Consider the following 23,879-nt stretch of genomic DNA (forward strand, 5'->3'; position numbering starts at 1 on the left):
CTAAGTTTGTTGGAGATTAAACAAGACAAAACAAAAATTGACTCAGTGCAACTCCCCTTTAGATCTATAAATAGATGAACCCAAAAAATAGCCCTAAACAAAGATCTATAAACAAAAATTCATTTTTTTTCTTTGCATGAGTCCCATAAGATTATCACTTCGAAACTTTAGAATGATGTCTTCACAGTGTGATTTTTAAAGGTGTCTGAAAAACCTACTTTGTTAATCAAATAAAAGTGATAAATAAACAATCATAATATGTATATATATAGAAAATGGTAAACTAAAAAGAAGATCGAAATAAATATTTATTTAAGAATCAAAATTAAGGATTTAAAGCTTTAAAATTATAGTAGAAGAAAAAGAACCAGAGAAAAAGAGATTGGGTGAGATGGAATTGGAGAGAGAAAAAAATATTTTATTTTTAAAAAATAGTAATATTTTTTTAAAATCTTTTAAAATTTTAATTTATTTTTTAATGAGGTAACATCATTTGATGCACTGATAGTGTATAATAACTATATGCTGTTAGTGCATTAAATATAAATTTATAAAAAAATTAATATAATTATGTAAAAATGAAACTAGTTAAAAAGAATTATACATCAAAAGGAGCCCTCTTATACTTGGCCCAAATAACTAATTGCGTTCTAGGTCCATATAGAAAATCAAGTCAAAAGCCCAAAATGAAATCTGTCCAAATAAACTTAAAAAAATATAAATAAAAATAAAAAATTGATTAAATTGGACAAAATGGGATCTCTACATTTCAATGAGCAATTCATTGATTTTTACATAAATCAAATACATTCTAGATCAAAATCTTATTAAATTTTAGTGTTTTGTATAAAAATACAAGTATTAAATATTGATATGAAAAATGATTAACCGTCATGATCTACAAACTTGATCATTGCAGTACTTATTAATATAAGAAGTTAAGTACAATAATCAAAGTAATTTGAATTATTTGTAAGACTATAAATTTGTTTTGATACAAAGATCTTTTGCATATTCATTGTTGTTATTAGCGATCTGTAATTGTGGGTTTAAAAAATGGCGCCACGTGGAAAATTTGTTAGCCAGTCACAGCTCGACACAAAATTTCTTTTAGTGTTAAAAAAGAAAAAAGCAAAGGATGGATGATTCAAAAACTCGTTTTTCATTTTGTCTGATTAATGGCTTGTTTTTCCATGCCTTGACAGTAGGACCGTTGTATGCCCGGTGTGCTGACCTCATTTTCCAACTTCGGAAGCTTCATGGCAAGTGCTTGCAGCCCAAAGCGCGTATAATTGAATGGTCTCATCTTTCCTTCTCTTTCCTTTCCTTTTTTCTGCTTTTTTTTCTCGATTGACTTATCAGATACTTTCCAATTTGCAATCCGCGTCACATTTTAACTGAAGTTTTGGTTAGCGTTAACAAGACTCGCACGGCAGATGACGCTTTGCCCTTGAGATTAAATCAATGCCCCTGGAAAAACATGTTGCATGCTAAAGTCTTTTAAGTCAACTTAATGTTCAAATTGTCAAGTCTTGCTTTTGATCACTTTCACTTTCACTTTCATTGAAATTACGTTCCTATATTGCATTTCAGGCTATCCATTTTATACCCCTTGTGTTTTCCCAGAAAGAAAAGACTCTATTCCGTCATTAATCGTTCACCAGTTCTACCCATATCCCTTCACAGAAAATGAATTCTCGCCGTTTCTCCTCATCACCTCTTCCTCTTCATCTAATTTCTGTATTGGTCATAGCTGGGATTCCTTTATCATTAAGCACCCCTGAGTTGTACCGAAACTGCAGTGATGCAGAGTTCAAATGTGGGCATATCTCCGCTGGATATCCTTTCTCTGGAGGTGAGCGACCAGCTGAATGTGGACATCCTGATCTGAAGCTCCAGTGTGAAAAATATACTACCGTCATCGAAATTCTTGGTGTTCGATATCAGGTGCTGGACATCCATTGGGAGCGTCGCACTCTAAGGATTGCGAGAGAGGACTTCAAGAATGATCTTTGTAGCCCACAAATTGAAAATTCGATCCTTGATTCTATGCTCTTCAAGTTCGTTAATGCTACTGCTTATGCCAATGTTACCCTGCTTTATGATTGCCCACATGCTCAGGGCCTACTGTCGAATGATCCTTTCATTTGCAATGGAGCCAAATACAAAAATGTTTCGGTCGTACCAGGAGATACCGATCGCGGACCGTGTTCTGCTAGTGTCATGGTTCCCATTCCTCAAACTTCCTTGACAAAAATAGGCAATTCTACATTGCTTCTAGCAGCCTTAAAGACAGAATTCGAGGTAGAATGGAAGGTAGATACTCAAGCATGTCAGAAGTGCGAGAGGAGCCGTGGAGCATGCGGTTTTATGAAGTGGGATGTTCTAAATGTTTGCTACTGCCCAAACCCAAACAAAGATTGGCAGGATCCGACAGAATGCCATCCCCCGATCTCCCCGTCCGTATCCCCCCCGTCCGGTGCAACCCAAGCCCAAGGTATGTACTTCAATTTTTGAAGCACCAATAAAAAAGCTTTCTTTTATTTTCACGCACCAGTAAAATATTAGTTAATATATAAAATAAAATAAAATAAATTAATAACAACAAACAAAAGTATATTGGGCTTTTTTCTAATTTGAAGAAAACAAAATATTTGGAATGGAAATACATACAAAAATTAACAAATGATTAAAATTTAATATTATTTTAAACATAATTATTCAATATTAAAAGTAAAATTAAACACTTTTTTCATCCACTTATCCATAAAAAATTAAAAGTTTAAACTGTAATATAAGCAAATAAAAAACTAAAAGTAACCATACAGAACTTAAGGGATTTAATCATCGGTAGTGTTTGGATAGAAACTCTTCTCCCTGCTCTATATGTATTTTTAAGTCAGAATTAGTTTAAACTTCTGGAGGTAGCTCATAGAAGAAAGGCATTACGACTTTCACTTCCATCATGTTTGTTTTAGTTGAGAAATAAGGATCAATTCTGCTCTATATTGCATTTCAGGCTACCCCTTTTATACCCCTTGTGTTTTCCCAGAAAGAAAAGACTCTATTCCGTCATTTATCGTTGACCGGTTCTACCCATATCCCTCCACAGAAAATGAATTCTCGCTGCTTCTCCTAATCACCTCTTCCTCTTCATCTATTTTCTGTATTGGTCAGCACCCTTTAGGAACAAATTTTTTTTTCGTTCTTTACTTTTTAAATTTTATAATAATAAACAAATGTCTATTTATATGTACTATATATTAAAACTAGCGGTGTTTTTGGATAGAGGTATGAATATGGGTTGATTTGGTCAAAAATATTGTGGGTTGTAAAAATATAAGTTAAGCAAGATCAGTTTATATTTTACATGGATCATCAAAATTTTAGCCCAACTTACCCCTTGTCAGCCCATTAATTGGGGTTGGGCCAACTTATTTCTATTTAAAAAAAATCATTTTTATTACTTTACCTAATAAACTCTCTATTAATAAAATTATTTTATAATTTAATCCATAATTGAATAATAAAAATATGTTACAAACAAATAAATTACACTCAATATAAATAAGTAAATAAACTACATCAGACATAAATAAAGTATTAATTTTGAATGCAAACTACAATCCTATAAATATAAGTACATAACCAAATAAATATAAATTTTAAGACTCATTTATATCCTCCTTAATCTTCATCTTCAAATAAAACATTTAAATTTTATTTAGACAGTAATAATGTCTCAAGTTTGAATCATTATCATTTAATATTCATTGTCATAAAAGAAAAAAAGATAGTGAGTTTTAATTTTAATTAAAATTATTAATTTGACAAGTAAAGATTAAAAATATTAAAATATATAATATAAATAATATCATTGGTAACTAAATTATTAATTATATATAGCTAAATATATAAAATTATTAAATTAATTAAAATTATTACTTTAATTTTTTTTTTGCCTGTAAGATTGGCCGGCACCAACTCGGGACAACCCATTGATTAGATGAACTTACCCATTTAAGTTCAATTTTAATATGAGTTTAAATTTTCAAATCACAACCTACCTCACTTTCAATAAAAAGTGGTCCAGATCCATTTTGACAAGTTTAGGCTTGGATGACAAGTAGACAACTTTGTTCAGTTGCAAAGCATGTTTCACATTTGGCAATTTTTTGGGTTTTTTTTTTTTGTGGCTTGTTATTAATTATATTGAGTTTAATTTAGAGATTATATAGGTTTATTTGACATTTGTATGGGTTTAGGTTTGATGATTTTTGGTTATTATAAACCCATTTGGTTTTGGTTTTATAATCTATATCATATGGATATTAATATGACAACTAAACATTTTTATAAGAAAAAAAAAACCATGGATAAAGATTTAGAGGCGAAAAGAAAACATATCACCGGCCACCACATTGGATAGTTGCAAAAGTTCATTAATTATTTAAGAAAAATAAAATAAATTTTTATTTTTTATTATATTTAATCAAATAAATTATTATAATTAACGGTTGATTGATTATTATTAAAATATTACATGTTAGTTTATGGTGATGTTAAAAGGGTGTTAATGTGTGGGTCATGTAATCATGTCATCATATTACGATTTTATCTATTATAATATATTAGTATACCACATCAATGTAACATAATATAGAACAATAAATGACATTTTAACTAATAATAGTTGATCAACTGTTAATTATAAAAGTTTATTTTTTAAAAAATTAAATATAAAAATTTTACTTAATATAATAAAAGAATAAAAATACATTTAAGTTTTTTAAAATAATTCAAGATTTTTTAAGTATTAAAGAATATAAAACAAAGAAAGTTCTTGCTGACAGCATGCTCAACAATTTTACAAATGTTTGGAGATGCATATTTTGAAGTCAAGTAATGAGTTCCAAACTTTTACGGTAGATAGTAAAATATCTGGCCCTCTGTTGCAGTTGTGGAAGTTACGATTTCTTTGTCTTTTATTTTTCTACAATTGGAAACTGATTTATCAAATATCTAAAACTAAAAGATGATGTTTTTGTAAATAGTTTTTCAATAAATACTTTTCAATAATAATAGTAAATAGATGTTCAATTTGGTATTAGAAACAACAATAATTCAACAACTACTCCCAAGTTCGGTTGGTATGATTAGCGACTGGCTTATGGCTTGTCAAGTAGGGCCGGAACGTTGTATGCGCGGTGTACTGACCAAACATATTTCCAATATGGAAGAGAAAGTCAACGAGGAAACTTCGCTGCAAATACTAACAAAGCAAAGCGCGTAAAATGGTCTTTTCCTTTCTTTCCTTTTCTCTTGGCTTCTTTTTTCCTAGTGGACTTTAGACTTTCCAATTTGCAATCTGCGTTTACACGTATCTAAGTAATTTAGGTTAGTTTTAACATGACTCAAACGTTTCCCTCTGAATTCAATCAATACCCCTAGAAATAATGTTGCATGCATGCGTAAGTCTTTTTAAGTCACTCAATGTTCAAATTGTCAAGTCTTTGTTGAAAACTTGAAAGCAAGTTCCTACACTTCATGTCAGGCATATCTCTCTATATTCCCTAGTAATAGTATGCTCCTCAAACAAACAGACTCCATTTTACATACTAATCATTCTATTCTTCTATCCCATCTCTTCACCCAGAAGAAATGCACTGCCGCCGTTTCCTACCATCACTCTTTCCACTTCCTTTTTTTCTCCTATTACTTGTCATAGTTAGGATTCCTCAGTCATTAGGGAACCCTGACGGCTACAGTGCCTGCCGTGATCCACGGTTCGAATGTGGAGGCATCTCCATTGGTTATCCTTTCTCTGGAGATGGCATACCACCTGGTTGTGGGCATCCTGGTCTGCAGCTCTATTGCGAAAACAATATTGTCACCATAGAGATTCTTGATGTAAGATATCAGGTGCTGCACATCTATGAGGAAAAGCAAATTCTGCGTATTGCGAGAAAGGATTTCATGACTGACTTTTGTCACCCACAATTTGAAAGCTCCGCCCTTGATTCTAGTCTCTTCGCCAAAACTCGTGATTGTGTCGATGTTACTCTGCTTTATGACTGTCCATCTGTGATCCCCTCGAATATCGGACGCTACACTTGCAATAAAGATAGCGGCAGTCGCAAGGATGTTTCTATCATACTATTACCAGCAGTTGATCCTGGGGAATGTGCTAGCAATATCACTGTTCCGATTCCTCAAACTTCCTTGCAAGGAATTGGCAATAATTCATCGCGTTTAGAAGAAGCTTTAAAAGGAGGATTCGAGGTACAATGGAAGTTGGATAGCAAAGGATGTCAGAAGTGCAGGGATACCGGTGGAACTTGTTTTTTTGACCTACAGAATCAACCAAATTGCTACTGCCCAAATGATACTGGGCTTTCTTTGAAGGAATGCCCTTTCCCGAACCCCTCCCAGGCCAACACAGACGAACAAGGTTTGCTTTTAAACTTTTTAGTTTCTAAGTGTATTTTTCATTTTTCGCTTTTTAGTTTCTTAGAAATTGGCAGAAAACAGAACAAACAATGAAAACCATACCTCAAGTCAGAGAATTAGTATAAACTTTACTTTTTCAGGTAAAACGTTACCACTTCACTTCCAACACGTTTATTTTAGTTTAGAATTTAGATCAATTCCGAACTAGTCAAACTGTTGGTACAAGTCTAATCTGGTGGAGTATTCAATTTGCCATTAGGTGAACCATTTGTGGTAAGGCTATAGATTTCTTAGTTTTAGTCAAGGAAAGAACTTTTCCCTCTGGACCTTACGTGTAAGTTGTACTAGTTAGCTCAAATGAGCAACGTATAATCCAAGAACGATAAATAATCTTTATGTATTCAAAAAATTAAAGAAAAACTTTCGAAATGCTTTTCTTGGTAAAAGGGAAAATGGTCGTCAAATTAAGAATTTTTTGTTTGTCACCAAACCCACACATCACAGTTCATCCTATTTACATCAAGAATCAGTCAGCTCAGCCTCTGTGATTTGGCCTTCTTATTTTATCCTAAATTTTAGTAGGACTGGGATGCAAATTGCACAGAGAAATCAGGTCACTGATAATTTTGAAGGGTTTAAGTATAATGCAGAATTGGGGTCAGGGAAGTGAAAATATAATGGTCTTTGTTAATTATCAGAGTGAGAATTGCCTCACAGAATCATACATTAGTCAACACATTAAAAGATCTAGAATAATTTTCTAGTTTCGGAGAGAGAGGCTAACTTACACACTAAAACAAGGGTGCTTAGTTTGGTTTGCAGGATTGGAGCCTCAGAATATTTCTTTACAAACAGAAGATTTAGATTTTTGTTTAAATTAAATGACATCATTTAGAAATAAAAACAATACAGTTATTCATCTTAATAAATTCAAAGCATGATATACAGTAATTATTAAACTATATTAGCGGTATTGATCAACATTTAGAATTAAAATCATCAAGCACATAAGCATTTGGCTCATTGGTTGATACATGATCCTTCTGTCTAGAGAGCAAGATTCGAATCCTCCCTCTCCAATTAAAAATTAAGATCATCAACATTTGTCCAGTTGAAGGTCCAAATTGATTCATTATGTCCATGGTAAGCTCTCAAGTTTAAAATCATAAAGCAACTCAAATAGTTAAAGTTGCTGTCATTCTGTCTTCCTCTTTGCAATATATCATTTCAGAAAAGTCCGCTTTTAAACAGTGGGATTTTGCCTGGAGATGAAGTCTTAACTTGGACAAACGAGCAGTTTTAGGATAATCCAAATGAAGTACCTATGAAAGCCATTAATTTTCTTTTCTTTTATGATACTAATAGTCAAGGAGACTTTCTTTTTCCTGATTGACAGTTATCTATAATTTAGAATCAAGATTAATAGGTTCATAGAGGTCTTATTCATTGAATAACAGTCCCCCTCCCCTCTTTCCATCATTAGGCGGCTTTAGAATAATCTGAACACAGATGAAATATTCATGTTTTATAATATACTTTCTTTCCATCTCTTACAAAAATAGTAATCGTAAAAAATTCATAGGTTGAACAAGAAATTCTGGAAACTGCTGCAGTCAATCTCTAATACATGTGATCACCAGAATCCTTGTGATAGGGGTAGGTGTGCGTATACGGTGATATAGAAGTCAAGTTCCATTTCATTGGTCTGATCTTCATTTCCTACTCTCTTAAATATGAGGTCAATCCTAACATATAAGCAAAGTCTTTTTACATTTTGGTAAGATTTTCGGTTGTCCCTATTGCGTACTCATAAGAAAGTATTTACTTCTAATTTTCTTAATGAAGTTTGTCTTCTTTCCTAAAGATGTATCAATACAATTTGGCAACACTCTAGAGCCAATTTTCCAATATGTTAATAGAGACAAGCTAGAATTCTCGGTACCTGATGCAATTTTCTGTAGATTTCAAGATTAGAAATGTATTATATGCATTTAATGCTTGAATAAATAATTTCAACATTGACCACTAGAGATTCCAGAAAATTTTCTCCGTCGTGAATTTTAGAACGTCCCTTATTGGACACTTGAATAAAAGCCTTATCAATGAGAGACACGAAATGGAACTCATTCCTCACAATTTCCTCTCTGTTATCTAATTCTGTTTGAACATCCTTCATAAACTTATTCTACCCTACATTCCTGCAACTTCAACAAAATGCATCCAAATTCTTTTCCAATATCTTCCCTTCTGGCCCCCTTCTTCTTGCTTTTTGCCTTGATCAGAGTTCCAACTACTTTGTGCGTCGATGATCTACGGTACTCAAACTGCTCGACAATCATAAGATGTGGAAGCCTAGCAAATATCGGTTACCCTTTCTGGGGAATGAACCGTGCAAGTTACTGTGGCCAACCAGGGTTCGAGCTGAAGTGCGAAGATGGTGTAGGAAAGATCACGATGAGTCAAAACACGTTGCGAATTTTAGATGTAAACCCTGAACAGCAGATTCTTAAGGTTGCTAGGGAGGATTACTGGGATGGTTATTGTCCCAGGGAACTAATAAACACCGCCATCAACTTCAATCACTTCGATTATGGCCCAGGCCTTAGGAACCTGACCCTATTCTATGGTTGCTACTTACCCTCAACCTCCGTGTTTATTTTTCTAACAAATTGTACCATAAATGGTGCCATTATGGACGTGTCATACGCTACTCGGAGTGTTCTGGGCGATCCTCGCCCAGAGGTATGCCATGGCAGTGTGATAGTTCCAATTTATGAAACAGCAGCTCAGGATCTAGAGGTGAACCCATTAACTGTGAACGATGCTTTAAAGGGAGGTTTTGAATTGCAATGGAAAGTAAATGATGACCAATGCAGAAATTGCAGAGAGTCTGATGGGGTTTGCGGATATAATCAGACGACAAATAGTTTCATTTGCTTCTGCCGTGATCACACTAGCGAAACCACATGTTCACCAACACAAGGTACGTTAGCCCTTCCTCTGCAATTCTTGTCAGCTTTTTGCAGAACTTTCTGGTAGTGAACGTTATCTTAATTCTTGAGATTACCATTTTCGGGGTGTTCAGTTCAGAGACTTCAGAGAGAAATTTTCATTAAGTCTTAATATGCCTCTGCATCTGTGGCTTAATTTAGTCCAGTTCAGAAACAAACGTATCTTAACCCTCTTGGTTTGGCTCATTCCGCTGTTCAATGTTCATAGCATTTGCAGCAAATTAGCCTTTGCCAGCTTGAGTTTATACTCCTACTCCTCTGTATGCACTTATAAGCTCATTAACTCTCAGCCTCACTATTACTATTATCCCAAAAAAGAAGAAAAAATGATATAACTCCCACTATTTTGACCGGTTGATTTCCCCTCAAATTTAATACCAATTCAGATTTGAATTCCATTTGTCACTTGTTCTCTTTCCAATTACAAGTGTATCAGCAGGCAAAAAGAAAGGTCTTTCCTTTTTGTTGCTCATAAATTTGACCGCTGCTGGATGCGGAAACTACCATTTATGGGAAGTTGAAGCACAACAAACCATGAGTGTTGGTGACTGCTCAGAAAAATAGCTCACTATAACTGAAGCTTCCGACTGTAATTTAAATTTGCATAGGATTAAAATTTCCTCTATTTTCCCATGAAGTTCCAGGTGATCTTACTCTTGCCCTGTAGCTTTAGAATCTTAAGGATTCTGCTTATGTCCCTTGTGTCTTTCAGATTAATTACATTCTTCAATTAGGAGTATTTTAGGCTTTGATAATGGTTCTTCCTAAAACAATTTCGACCTTTAGGCTTCAACTTCTATGAATTGTGTCTTATTAGGATTCAATATGCTCCTGGAGATTCTCACTGAGCTACTGCTTGACATTAGTTAAATCCCCTATAATATTGAGCAACTGCTTGACAATATGCTCATGGATACGGCATAAGGACCAAAATCTTAGAATATTGATCTGATTTTGCTGACCTTGGTGATTTTATTTTAAAAGACAACCAGTTTGTCTGTTTCAATATTGATATTTTCAATTATAAAATCAGTTGATATTTTCAAGTGGCTTCTTTCTTTGACTTTTTAAGAAACTCAAACTCAGTTTATACCTTCTGAGTCTTGAATTTTAGCGCTAGAATATACAGATTTCCCACATGCAACTCAAGGTTCCTTAGATTTGCAATATAGTAATTGCTAGGCTACCTAAATTTGCATTGACCGGTGCTTAATGGTGCCAATAGAAGCTTCTTTTTGAAAATTTTCACCTTCACTTGGTCAAAGACCAATTTTATTATGAAGATTAAAACCAATTCATCTCCAGCTTCTCATTTTATATCCGAGTACTTCCAAATCCCTCCCTAGTCTTCTCCAGCCTCTCCCTCTCTCTGAAAATGCACCGCCCTTTGTTGCAATTCATGTTTTCGTTCTTCATTATCATAAGCTTGATCCTGTTAATTGCTCCAAAATCATCGTTTGCCAACGATGGAAATTATTCAAGCTGCAGCACACGGTTCAGATGCGGAAACATTGATACCGGTTATCCTTTCTGGGGATTGGAGCGACCAGAAGATTGTGGTTATCCGGGGTTCTGGCTTAACTGCAGCGGTAATGTTCCAGAGATCACAATCATGTCAGTAACTTACCAAGTCCTTAATATAGAAAGCAGAACAAGAAATCTTAGGCTTGCTAGAACTGATTATTCAGAAGACGTTTGTGTCCAACATCTCCGGAACACCACTTTGACTACCGGCGTTTTCGCGTACAATTCCAATACGCAAAATATGACGCTTTATTATGGTTGTCGCCCTCTTACAATTGGTCAATCTCTGCCTAGAGGACTCTCCAGTCAATTTGAGTGCGAGATAAATGGAACTGAAAACGTAGGATATTATGTAACAAGGAACATTACGGAGTCGTCCTTTGGCGAACTTGCCAATCTAATAAGCACTAGTTTGGGATCTTGTAACGACAGCGTCACCGTTCCAGTCCTGAAATCAGAAGTTGAGGTAGTGGAGAACAGTCGAACTACAGAGAGTCTGATAGAGGCGCTTAAAGTTGGTTTTGAGCTGCAGTGGTTTGCGAATGATTCTTCATGCGACTCATGTATAAGCTCCGGTGGGCAGTGTGGGTACAACCAGGACTCGAGGGAATTCCTTTGTTACTGCTCAGGTGGATCTGATCTGAGCACTTGTCCACAAGGTACAACTCCTTTCTGCTTAGGCCTGGTTAAAATCAGGTTTAGTGGGGATGTTTAACCATTTCAAGTCCTAGGGTCTCACTTTCCTGTACCATTCACCAGTTTTCATTCTCTTTTATTGCTGCCTAATTTTGGCCTTTGGGGACCGTCAAGCCGGGCGCTGAAGAACATTTTCGATTAGGAGATCGTTCTTCTGTCATTCAACCAAACAATCAAGCGTTAGGTGGATTTAGTTTTTTCTGATTCTTTATTCATTTAGTGGGGATGATCGCGACCGTTTAGAGCAATAGTAAAGTGTCCATAAGCCTGCCATGTTAAAAAAAAGGACCTTCCCTCCTGTTTCAAAAATTGACCCGTTCCAGTCTGGTGTTGCTCCATGATGAAAAAACCACGGATCACTAGGATTATAATATTTTGCAAATTGGGATGAATTTTATTAATTTCTGCAACCCTAGTGACTAACAAAAAAATGGGTCCAATGGTTACAAGACAAACTATCTCTATCTATGCTTCAATAGAAACAGGAAATATGTGGGTACATTTTCTGTATTACTTGTATTTGAGTTCTCATGCTTGAGCATTTAGCTCAATCGTTAGTACAGATATCCTAATAGGTACAGTTACTAGATGAGTCGGATTTGTCCTAGGTCTCTTATAGGATTAGTCAAACTCATCCATTTGGCACTAGTTATCAAAATTTTCATAGAGAAATTGCTTTTGCTTAACGCAAATCAAAATTCTCGGTGGTTGATTTAGTCCCATCAGTTTGTCTTCCATGTATTGACTAACTCGACACTTGACAGCTTCAGTTGTTGACTTTCTTCCATTCCCATACAAGTTCATCTCCAATTGTAAACCTGCTCATTTTGATCGAAATCTCTTTTTAAGAAGCCTAGATTTCAATGGTATTAATTAGTGCATCAATCTCAGCATCAATTTTGTTTTTCATATCCAAATCTCTTTCAAATCATCTTAGGTTTATAATCTGAATTTTTCAAAGAGACATCGTTTTCCTTGAAATCAAAATTTTCTATAATACATCATTGAAATCTTCAAAGTTTGGTGTTAAATTTCTTCTGTCCCCACTACATGCTCCATCCTATAGCTATGTTTCCCATAGTCATCCAGCTTACTGTGATCAAATCAAATCTGTTTTTGTATGAAAATTTTGATTTGTTTTCACCTTTATTCCTGATAATGTCTGACTAGGCACCATTTCTAAATTTACAAAAATAAAATAAAATAATTGTGAAATATTTGTATTAGTTATTTGTAACAAGTGGTGTTCGTTTTTTTTTTTCCCTTACTCTTTTTCTTACCTTTTCACTTTTTTTCTTTTCTTGTTTTCCTTCTCTCTTGTTATTTTTACTCCCATAATGTTTGGTTTGGTTTGGTTTGGTCAGAATAGGATCCCTACCATACTCTAACTCAGTTTGCAGTTGATGAAACTCTGAATTGTGATCATGGCTATCTCAATTCCAAACAAATCCCGGTTTGAAGCAAAATGAGCATGTTCGGGAAAAAAGGCTAAACAAAAATATCTTCACTTGTATGTTGCCGATTAATACTATTAAAATCCTTAGTCTTTCTATCAAAAAAATAAAAATCCTAATTAGCCTTCTTCAAGAATTGACTGTTGTTTATATAGGGTAAAGGATCAAAAGTCTTAAGCTAGTTAGTCTAGTTTTTAGCCAATAAAAATGCACAAAATATACAACAATAGGAAGACTAAAGAGGTCCTTCTAGATGGAAAGAAAGTGTGTAACATAAGTGCTTAAATCATAGGAACAGAAAATTTTGTGGTTGATTTGGACAACTGTTTGTCATCCTAAGTGGTCTCAGTTTGAAACTTTCTTGTGGGGTATTTTATGCCAATTCAAGTTGACCGCAAGGAGCACAAGTATCAGCCGCCCCAACCACGTCAGTTGTCTGGGCCACTGGCTTGCCTCAAAATTTCAACGTTTCCCATTTGTTTTGTCGCCTGTTTCCTCTTTTTTCCAAGATTTCCATTTCCACGATGTGCTCAATTTAGAATTTGATTTCAGCATACTACAGTTCTTTCTTCTTCTTTTTTTGTACGTTAGCTTAGTATAATCCTTTTTTTCCTCCCAAGTATTGAGTCAAGCTCTTACTTTTCTTCAAAAATCAAGTATGAGTCCAAAGATTGGTTTTGTGTTTTTTTTTTTTTAATGTAGTTTATCGTTTAAAACATGGTTTTACAGGTTACGCATAAATTACTTAACTCACAAACTAATACCATGTACTACAATGTTGTGTGCTACTCATTGATGATTGTTAGGGCTACTTCTTCTTCTTCCAATCTTCCATATTGGCTGACTACACACTTCAAAGGGCTATTTCCCTAGTTCAACCGACTCTACCCAAGCACACCAAATTTTCCAACAACTCGTGCTTTAGTCCAACCATCTTTCCATCTTTCTGGATGCTTTTGTTAGTCCTCCAAATGGAACCCAAACCAAACCTTTAAACTATTGAAACATGTCACCATTCACATTTTTTAACTAACAAAAAACCAAAACAGAGGCTTACAAATAAACCCCACCTTGAAGCCTCCTTTTCATTACATTTCCGATCCAAGTCAACAATGTCAGCCTAAGATAGTCAAAGGTCAAAACCCCCACCCTCCACCACCCTATTACCAAGTGCCATCTCGCACCCTCCCTCCACCTCAACCCTCCCCAATGCAACCATTCCCTTCCACTCGCTTCTTCTTCCTCCTCCTCCTCTTCCTCCACCCAACGACACCCTCTCCTCCACCCAACAACACCACCTTCCGAAACTGCAACCAAACCATCTCATGCGGCCCAATACCAAACCTCACTTACCCATTCACCGGCGGCCCACGTCCAGAGTACTGTGGCCCACCGGGCTTCCAGCTAACCTGCTCCAACAACACCACCCTCGAGTTATTAACCGACTCAGTGAGTTACCGAGTCATCCAACTCGACCCCCGAACTCAAATCATGACACTCTCTCGGTCAGACCTTTACAACAACCCAATCCCGTGCATGCAAAATTTTACTAACACCACTCTTGATTCCACCATTTTCACTCCAACTTCAAACAACGAAAATTTAACGTTCTTTTATGGTTGTTACTCCCTTAACACTTCCTCGTACAAACCTCCGAACATGTTCACATGTAATAATAGTGGAGCTTACTACGTTGTTGGTCCGGTTCCGGTTGATCCAGCGTTTAAAGTTATACAATGCAATGTTAGTGTTACAGTGCCAGTGCTTAGAAGTGCAGCGAATGAGCTTGTAAGGAATAGGTCATTGCTTGGGGAGGTTTTGATGGAAGGGTTTAGCGTGAATTATAGTATTCCGTATGATGATGAGTGTGCTAAATGCCTTGATTCTGGTGGAGACTGTGGGTGGTTTTCGAGTCGAGCTATTTGCATTTGTGGTGATAGGATTTGTGACACGACAGGTATTTTTTAGGTATTTAAGGTTTTGGCTGATTTTTAAAAGCATGCTAAGATTTAGTTAAATACCAACTCCCAGGTGTTGGAAAGTGCTAGTAACAAATAACTTCTCATATTTCATTGGGATTCATAATTAGTGAATGATTAGTCATAGGATTTTTTAGTTAGCTCTGTAATTTCTGTATTCAAATTGTGCTTCATTCTTTTCAAACGTTGCTGGTCTTTTTGTTTTTTGTCTTGCAAATATGAAAGAACTTTGGCCTACATTTCAATCGGTTGAAAGAATTTGAATACTATTGAATTTGATTTTTTTTTTTAAGTTTTTGACTCATTTAATTTGTCAGAGGCTCAAATTTTCTTACATATATAGCTGCTGGTAATGATCAGTCTTCTTAATAACATCAGAACTAAAATTACTAAAGTATGAAGTCAAGGTTCCAGGCTTCGAACATTGCAATTAGTTGGTTCTGATCATCTCCAATTATTTAGGATAACATGCGTCTTTTGGTTAGAATCTCTACGCTTTATCGTCACTCTGCTAGAAATTGCAATACATCTTGAACGCTTAGGACTGCCAATTAGCCCCACGACATCATTCTAGTTTATCATAGTAAACATGGGGCAAACTAATGGTTGAATTCTATTGCAAGATGTTTCATATTGGGCACTTGAAATGTGCCTCGAATGCTATCTATTTGCTTTATGTGGTCTATGCATCTAGATTCTGGACTTAACTCGCAAATTAAGTTTGTCTTTGAAAACCTACAACATCAAAGTATAAACTGAAAAACATTCAATTTTGCTTCTGTCAGAATCAGGCCAAAGTTGTATCTTAACAATGCAATTGTCTTGAAATATGTCTACAACTTTCAGTGGTCTGGAACGTTTATTTAGGCACATGATATGAATTGATTTAGTAGTCAACGCTCTTGTTTCTAGTATAAAACTGGTAGGCTACAGGCTATTGCGTTCAAATTATGAACCTGACCTATCTATTCTTTTCCCATTGTGTACATCAAATAGCTGAAAAATGTAAAATTTGCCAAGTTGAGCAGTGCCTCATCATTGCAACATATTTTGGGAATTCAGAACCCTGTATAATATGAAACATATGTGCATTAGCTAATTTATGAGCTCTGCATTTATTTTAATACAAATCTTTAACAATTTTTTTAGGCCAAGTTTTGATTACCAAATTCAAACAGAGGGTTTTTTTTTCCCTTTAGTCATTCATATTTCAACTAACATATCGGGATGTTGACTGTTGCAGCTGAAAAGAAAACCGATGTCAGCCTTATAACAGGTATTATTTGGCAATATCATTAACATATTGCATTGTTTCCTGAAATATTAGTATTGCGAAAAAGAAGTTGAGCAATCTCTTGCTTTATCTTTAGGCCTTGGAATAGCTGGTGCGGTTATAGCTGGTATACTTCTAGGCATGGGATTTTTATGCCTCAGACAACGGAGACAGAAACTTGCAGCCCAGGCTAAGAGCAGAGACCTTCCAACACCTCCCTCAAGCAAAGGCCCACCTACTTCTACAACTAGTCTGTCTCAAAGCATTCCTTCTTATCCCACCTCAAACTATGACCTTGAAAAAGGGAGCACCTACTTTGGAGCGCATATCTTCAGCTACGAAGAACTTGAGGAAGCTACTGACAATTTCAATCCTTCAAAAGAACTTGGAGAGGGAGGATTTGGCACCGTTTATTATGGTAATTAAATTTTGTTTATTCATATAAATTCTCTGTAGAACTCAGCCTGAGGTATTTTGTTTCTGCTTCTATAACCGTGTCCTTCAATTTGCTTGATCAGGTGTACTCAATGATGGGCGTGTAGTTGCAGTGAAGCGCCTATACGAGAGCAATTTCAAGCGTGCTGAGCAGTACATGAATGAAATCGAGATCCTCACTCGCATACGCCATCCAAACCTTGTCACACTCTACGGATGCACCTCAAGACGTAGTAGAGAGCTTCTTCTTGTTTATGAATACATTCCTAATGGAACTGTGGCTGATCATCTCCATGGAAAGCTGTCAAACTCTGGTTTGCTTACTTGGCCTGTTAGGTTGAGTATTGCAGTAGAGACAGCAAATGCGCTGGCATACCTTCATGCAGCACCTATCATACATCGTGATGTTAAAACCAACAACATTCTCCTGGACAAGAATTTCCACGTAAAAGTTGCTGATTTTGGTCTCTCAAGATTGTTCCCTGACAATGTCACCCATGTCTCGACTGCTCCGCAAGGCACTCCTGGCTATGTTGATCCTGAGTATTACCAATGCTACCAGCTCACTGAAAAGAGTGATGTTTATAGTTTCGGAGTGGTCTTGATTGAGCTTATTTCGTCCAAGCAAGCAGTGGACACCAATAGGCACCGGCTTGATATTAATTTGGCTAACATGGCTGTTAGCAGAATCCAGAATCACGCATTGCATGAGTTGGTTGACCCATCTCTTGGGTTTGAGGACGATTATGCTGTGAAAACAAGGATGACAGGGGTTGCAGAATTGGCTTTTCGGTGTTTACAGCAGGAGAGGGATGTGAGGCCTTCCATGGAAGAAGTGTTGGAGACATTGAGAGGAATTCGGGATGAAGAGTTGGGAGTGCAGAAGGCAGAGGTAGTGGATATTAGGTCAGAAGCAGAGGTGGTGGATATTAGATCAGATGATGTTGGACTATTGAAGCACATTCCTCCTCCACTTTCTCCAGACTCAATCAATGATAAATGGGTTAGCAGCTCTACTATTACTCCACCTAACTCCTTTTAGTTTCAAAGCAGACGACATTTCCTTATCTTTTTCCCCTAAAATTCTATAGTAGAGGCTTAAAAGCATTGTATGATTATAATATGATGCATCGATCGAGCTCCAGCAAGATCTTGCAATGTTTATATTTGGGATTCATGTCACATAGTATAGTGCTAATTAATGATATCTATACCGTTTCAATTTGAGTTCTGCATTAGGAAAGTTGCAGACAAATGGCTGAACACCATAACAGCTAGAATATAACAGAACATATTGAACCTAATTCAAATGCTTTATTTTCCAGATGCAGGTAAGATCGATGTAATCCAAGTCTTTTAGCTCATGATGGAATTTCAGAGGATTTGCTTTTCTAAAATGCAACTTGTTCAAACCCTATCAGCAAAACTTGAAATGGTGTTATACCTTGTTGATATGTACTACTTGTACGTGCTCAAATAGATTGGTATACTTCAAATTCTTGGTTCTTGATTAGTAGCAAAAAGAAACTCTGGTTGAACCTTACTTGTAAATTATGATTAACTAGTATATCATCTTCAATTTTGAGCTTCACTTTCCTCATTTGATTCTAATCATCCCTCAAAACGAAATTATCTTCATAGATTTGTATACTAACCTTCAATTTTGAGCTTGATTCTTTCCAACCTTAATTTGAACCATCCTTTTTAGTCTCAAAGAAAAATTTCCCAAATATTCTTCAATTGTACCATATTCAAATTTTGATATGTAATAATAATTTATGAAAAATGCAATAGAATTTGTAATTTTTTCACAAATTCTAAACCAAAATAATTCAAAATTTTTTAATCTTAATTAATTTTTTATAATTCTAATCACATCAAATAAATATAAGATAATTTGTCAACAATTCGTAAAATGTCGTCATAAAATTTTATTTTTTTAAGTATAATTCTTAAATAAAAACATTTCCAACTTTAAAATCTAGAAGCACTTTTAATTATATTGAATTCAATCATAAAGAATCTAGAAGCATTTGAATATAATAAGTAAACTCAATGGGAGTAGTTAACACCCTATGAAAATAACATTTCCATTTGTAATTTTCTACTTAGAATCTTCACACAAAAATCCATCCTCTTCTGCCAATCCCCGCCCTTTTGAGGTACTTTGTCCAATTAGTCCAACTCCCCCACTCCGACCCACGACTCCGAGCCTAAAAATTCCTAAACCCTCCATTGCCTTCCACGTGTCCCACCATGATAGAAATCCACCAAGATGACCCTAACATTAAGATAATCTCCATCCCACCGTCCAAACAAAAAGCACTCCTTCAACCCCTTTTTCCTATTCTCTTTCTCCTTTTCTTTTTTTTTCAGAAATAAATAAATTAATAAAACAAATCCCTTAAGTTTTTATTTTTTTAATTTAATTAATAATACCAAGAATCAGATGCTAACTGTTTCTTACTTTCTCTTTAGATCTCTCATCTCTCTTCTCACTGTCTCCCTCTAAATCTCCCAAGCTTTCTAGAGAGAGAAACCCCACTTCACAAAAATGGCGACTCTTCACAAATTCAAGCTTTTGGCGACGCAGTGCGCCGTCGCCGGAAGCCCAGGTCGTAGTCCCACCACCAGTCCTGTCGTCCACCTCCGCCGTCGCAAAACCCTCCGCATGCTCCTCAACCGCTCTTCTGCCACCGAACGCCGCCGTTTTCACCGTCGTCACGACGACAACAACTTCGATCCTCCACCTCCACCTCCACCGCCTCCACCGTCAACCAACTCCACTGCCGATAGCAAGAAAAACTCCAACGGGAAGAAGAGCAGGAGAAAATTAAAGGAACTCTTCGTAGCGTCGCCGCCGTTTGAAGAAAGAGAGAGTAACAACAAAAGCTGTGAAGAAGAAACGGAAGACTTGTTACCGGTTACCGGGAGTTCCGGTGATGGGTTTTCAAGTCGAAGCTCTGGTTCTTTGAGACCGGTAACGGCGTCATTTCGATACAGGTTATTAAGGAGAGCTTGGCGACCCATGCTGGTTACTATTCCAGAGTAAATTATATATTTTTTATTTTAATAATCTTTAATTAAAATTAAATCTGTGCAAAAAAAAATGTAGCTTTTTTGTTAAAGTAAATTTTGGCTTTTTTTTTGTAATTTTCAATTTTGATATTTTTGGGGATTTTTTTCTTTTTGAATTATATTACAAATTTTGGAAGAAAAAGAAAATGGAATTAAAATTTTGTTAGCTTCAAAGTGGAGCTTGGTTCGTTGATGATGCCAAAGTGAGCCTGCCAGTGGTTTTTGGCACAACAGCAGGTCACATCAAGAAGCATTAAAGTGCCTTTCTTTTAGATACAAAATAAAAATATAATGACTTTACTTTTTAATAGCAATATTTGCATCACAAATGCCAAGCTAGGCATTAACCCATATAAAAACTTGTGCAAGTAGCAGTGGTAACCATCTTACTTATACACTAAACCAATATTAATTTGTTAGCTATATGGTTATGCTCTAATTTAAGAGCCAAGATAGTTGATTTTGTTTTTGTTTTTTGTTTTAGAATGTTATGTTAATCTGATGTTGGGGGAGCATGAATTTATGGGTGTAAGATGTGGGGCAAGTGATGATTAAAAGGTGCTAGAGATCATGAAGACAAGCATAAGACAAAGATATGAGGAAATTAATAATTTTTAATGGAAAGAAGTGACTGATAATTGCAGCTTCCATGTGTTGATTTTCAGATAAAAGAGATATTGAATTATAATCATGCCAAAGTTTTCTTTTTCTTTTTGTTGCATTTATAATACAATGCCAGCGTACTTGTACTCTGCAATAAATAATGTTATAATCGCATATACTATAGGACCCCATATGTGTATTTACATTGAGAACTTTTTAATTTATTATTTGCACAATTTTGGGAGTAGTAAAATCATGATGTTAAGCACTAGTCCTACTTGGTAATCATGAAATTTTCAAGTTTAAGTGATCATGCGTGCTTATTTTAGATTTGGAGAGCAAAACACCAATGAACATCTCAAGGTTGAGATAATTATTAATTCAGAAATGCCAAAATGTTTGACGCTCTCTCTATTTGATTACTCTTAAAAATTAAATATTGATTAATTCTTTTATAGATTATCTTTATAGTACTTGTGAATAATCAAGTTTTATATTGATTTTTTATTTGGATAATGTTTTTCGACAAAATTTTTAACAAAATATTCTGTTAAAAATAGTCATTATTGAACAAATTTCAATGAAATTTGATAGAAAAATATTCTTTATTCAAGTAATTCTATCAGAAACTATTTAAGTATATAATTTCAGAAACGGGATTTTGAGTTTTATTTTGCAAAAGCCCTCCCTCTTTCGCTGGTTTTCGTCAGACGGCATTATTCTTGTTCATTTCTGGAAACTCAAAACTTTCTTTATTGTCATCATCTAAAGGGCTTTGGAATCGAATATGGTCTTTTTTGTGTGCATGTGTTTGTACATATTTGCCTTTTCTTTTCCCTTTATTATTGTTACATATACGTCCCCAAGTCCCTTTCATCTTAAACTATATATTTTATTTTTTAATTATGTTGGGAAATTTTAAAATATTGCCCTCTTTTTTTTTTCTTTCAAACATGTCAAATTGGTTGTCTCTTCTCTTTTGTTTTGTTTTTTTTTGATAAAAAGGCATCAATTTTTTATATTAAAAATTGATTTTTATTGTTATATAGAACTTTAGGACAGAAGTTTGTTAAAAATGACAGTGCAAATAAAATTGAATCCTTGATTTGAGACAATAATATGTGATAAGTGGTAACTTAGTATTAAATATCAATGCATACGTACTCGAGCATTTAGCTTATTAATTAATGTATAATTTTTTTGTTTAAAAATATGAATTCGCATCCTTTTTTCTTAAAAGAATGGATAAAATGCCCACCCTTAATTTTTAAGCATAATTCTTCGGAAGTTCATTAGTATTAGAAATGGACAGCTCGTCCCAAAAGGTTTTATTTTGCTAGACAAGGAAATCCTTATATCAATCTTGCTGTCAACCTTCGTTTATTTAATAAAATTTATGATGATTTTACCCCTCTTTCAATGTTTTTGCTAAAACTAAGAAGTTCCTCAAACTAGAAGCTAAAAAACCAATTTTTTTATTAAAATGCTATAGATTTCTTGTTGATTTGTGGTACTCCGTAAAAGAAGAAATGAAGAAACTAATTAAGGAAAAAGATTATTTCAAGATCCATAGAAGAATAAACTAAAAATCTAGATTTGTTGGTGAAATGCTCAAAATTTTCTACTGATTTTTGGCACTTCATAAAAGAAAAAATGACGAAATTAATGGAGGAAAAAGAGAAAGAACTAGAGATGGATTCTGCCTTTCAAGCTTTTATTGTCTATAATCTTGCTAGAGAACTTTCATTTCAAAAAACATGGATGGATGTTATGGAAGAGTTAATGGGTATGGTAGCTTAAAATGATCTCTAGCACTTCCATAACATCCATATGCTATTCTTGAATTGATTCAAAATAATTCAAAGTAGCAGTGAAACCTGGGAAGAGAGGAAAAGACAATGAAGGTTGAAGGGAAGAGAAAATGAAAGTTGAAGGGCTTCCCAAATGGTGTATGATAAAATGCCCCAAATAGATGAGATGGAAAAAAAATAACAAGAGTTTGAGGCTTTTAAATGTCATTTTGTTGGATAAAAGTTGTTGGAAGTTATTGAAATATTAAATGCAAAAGTTGTTATAAATTTTTAAAATATTAAATGCGAAGTTATTTAAATATTGACTGGATAAATAGCGAAGCATTTCAATGTTTTGAGTTTTTTATCTTGCCAATTATCTTGAATTAATCATAATAGGCTTGAACATAACAAGTGTTATAAAGGTTATTGCAAAGGATTTTTTGCAAATAAGCAAATTGATCTTTCTATCGATTTTCAATATGTGCTATACAATAATTGCATCAGGTCCCTTGTACACATCAGGACTATTTTTCCTAAACCTTTGTGCACAAAAAGACCACAAGCTTCACAAAATGAAGCTTACAAAAAATATCTAGACCACTACCAACAAGTCAAATATCAATGTCAAGCATCTATTCTTAATTTCCAGACAATGACAGACAAAAAAAAGACAAAAAGCTACAAAGCAGCCATTCTTAATTTACCCTCCTCCATCCATCCAAACACCACCAAAAAACCTTAGAACATTGTGCACAAAGACACCACAAAAAACCTTAGAACATTGTCCATATTAACATTCACATATCAACAACATGAGAAACACTTGTTTGTGTCCCTCCAGCACTATCAAAATTCATTATCGAGGCACAAGCAATAGTGGCAACAAGTCCATAAAATGGAGGCCTCCTTGCTTCACCATGAGCAGGGACAAATCTAGCACCACCATAAGTAGGGACAAATTTAGCACCACAACCAAGTCTCAAAGCATTAGTAGCAACAAGTCTTCTTTGCACACTAGCAAGTCCTCTTAAAGTTCTTGATGCAGCAAGTTTTGATGAAGACTCGGTAATAGCTCCTGATAAAGGCCCAGCACCTGTTGATGAAAACCCAAGCAAGGTATTTTGCTACAATTTAAAACATAAAGAATGTGTTAAATACATTAAATTGCATATGTAATGTAAAATACTAAATTGAATAATTTATGTAGATTACCTTTCTATTAAGTTGCACGAGAACCCTAAGACAAGTCTTTCTATTCTGACCAAATGAGAAGCATAAGGTGCACCTAACAATGCTATTTATCCTAGAATTGCCATGTCCATCTAGCCTTTCCCTATGTTCCTTTCTTCTATTCTTCTTGAGCCTGCCAAACATACGATAGAGCAGTGGAGATTCCACTGGATCTACTTGTCCTCTGAACTCAACCATGGTAATGTCAAGTATAGGGTGAATGTACTCATTGTATGCCATCATGAACTTTTTCTTAAAGTAGTAGTTGTCACAATATTGCTCTAAATCACCTCTGGTGTGACCTATGCAAGTTGCTACCTAGTTGTTAGGAATACTTAAAATGTAGCCAAACA

At 35.0% G+C, this 23,879-nt stretch overlaps 3 protein-coding genes across 7 annotated transcripts in view; all 3 read left to right on the plus strand.

Annotated features, from left to right (window-relative positions):
- LOC18602017 (LEAF RUST 10 DISEASE-RESISTANCE LOCUS RECEPTOR-LIKE PROTEIN KINASE-like 2.4) overlaps positions 1,492–23,879 on the plus strand; it is an 85,222-nt gene continuing 62,834 nt past the window's right edge. The window contains exon 1 of one of the 3 annotated variants that reach the window (XM_018119387.1): positions 1,492–2,497. In XM_018119387.1, the coding sequence (XP_017974876.1) occupies positions 1,690–2,497 (808 nt within the window). In that variant the 5' untranslated portion in view covers positions 1,492–1,689. Of the gene's footprint in view, positions 2,498–5,530; positions 6,452–7,527; positions 9,434–23,879 lie in introns of those variants that run through there. The other 2 variants (XM_018119389.1, XM_018119390.1) reach the window with 2 other exon arrangements.
- Positions 10,716–18,422, plus strand: LOC18602007 (LEAF RUST 10 DISEASE-RESISTANCE LOCUS RECEPTOR-LIKE PROTEIN KINASE-like 1.4). Of its 3 annotated transcripts, XM_018119385.1 has the most exons (5): positions 10,719–11,644; positions 16,358–16,390; positions 16,485–16,805; positions 16,906–17,825; positions 18,148–18,422. In XM_018119385.1, exons 1-5 carry the CDS (start codon positions 10,837–10,839, stop codon positions 18,166–18,168), a joined length of 2,103 nt encoding a protein of 700 aa, XP_017974874.1. In that variant the 5' UTR covers positions 10,719–10,836; the 3' UTR covers positions 18,169–18,422. The 3 variants fall into 3 exon arrangements, with proteins under 3 accessions (XP_017974873.1, XP_017974874.1, XP_017974875.1); XM_018119384.1 differs by lacking the exon at positions 18,148–18,422 and having other exon boundaries at positions 10,716–11,644; positions 16,906–18,049; XM_018119386.1 differs by lacking the exons at positions 10,719–11,644; positions 18,148–18,422 and adding an exon at positions 13,856–15,092 and having other exon boundaries at positions 16,906–18,049.
- LOC18602008 lies at positions 19,213–19,941 on the plus strand. Its single transcript, XM_007033142.2, has one exon. The coding sequence runs from the start codon at positions 19,377–19,379 to the stop codon at positions 19,872–19,874; it is 498 nt and encodes a 165-aa protein (XP_007033204.2). The 5' UTR covers positions 19,213–19,376; the 3' UTR covers positions 19,875–19,941.

This window comes from Theobroma cacao, chromosome 4 (assembly GCF_000208745.1).
Source record: "Theobroma cacao cultivar B97-61/B2 chromosome 4, Criollo_cocoa_genome_V2, whole genome shotgun sequence".
Classification (NCBI taxonomy): domain Eukaryota; kingdom Viridiplantae; phylum Streptophyta; class Magnoliopsida; order Malvales; family Malvaceae; genus Theobroma; species Theobroma cacao.

Coding starts and splice junctions, on each gene's coding strand:
- LOC18602007 (XM_018119384.1), top strand. CDS start 10,837: ATGCACCGCCCTTTGTTGCAATTCATGTTTTCGTTCTTCATTATCATA. Junction 11,645..16,357: donor TCTGAGCACTTGTCCACAAG/GTACAACTCCTT, acceptor TGACTGTTGCAG/CTGAAAAGAAAACCGATGTC. Junction 16,806..16,905: donor ATTTGGCACCGTTTATTATG/GTAATTAAATTT, acceptor TTGCTTGATCAG/GTGTACTCAATGATGGGCGT.
- LOC18602008 (XM_007033142.2), top strand. CDS start 19,377: ATGGCGACTCTTCACAAATTCAAGCTTTTGGCGACGCAGTGCGCCGTC.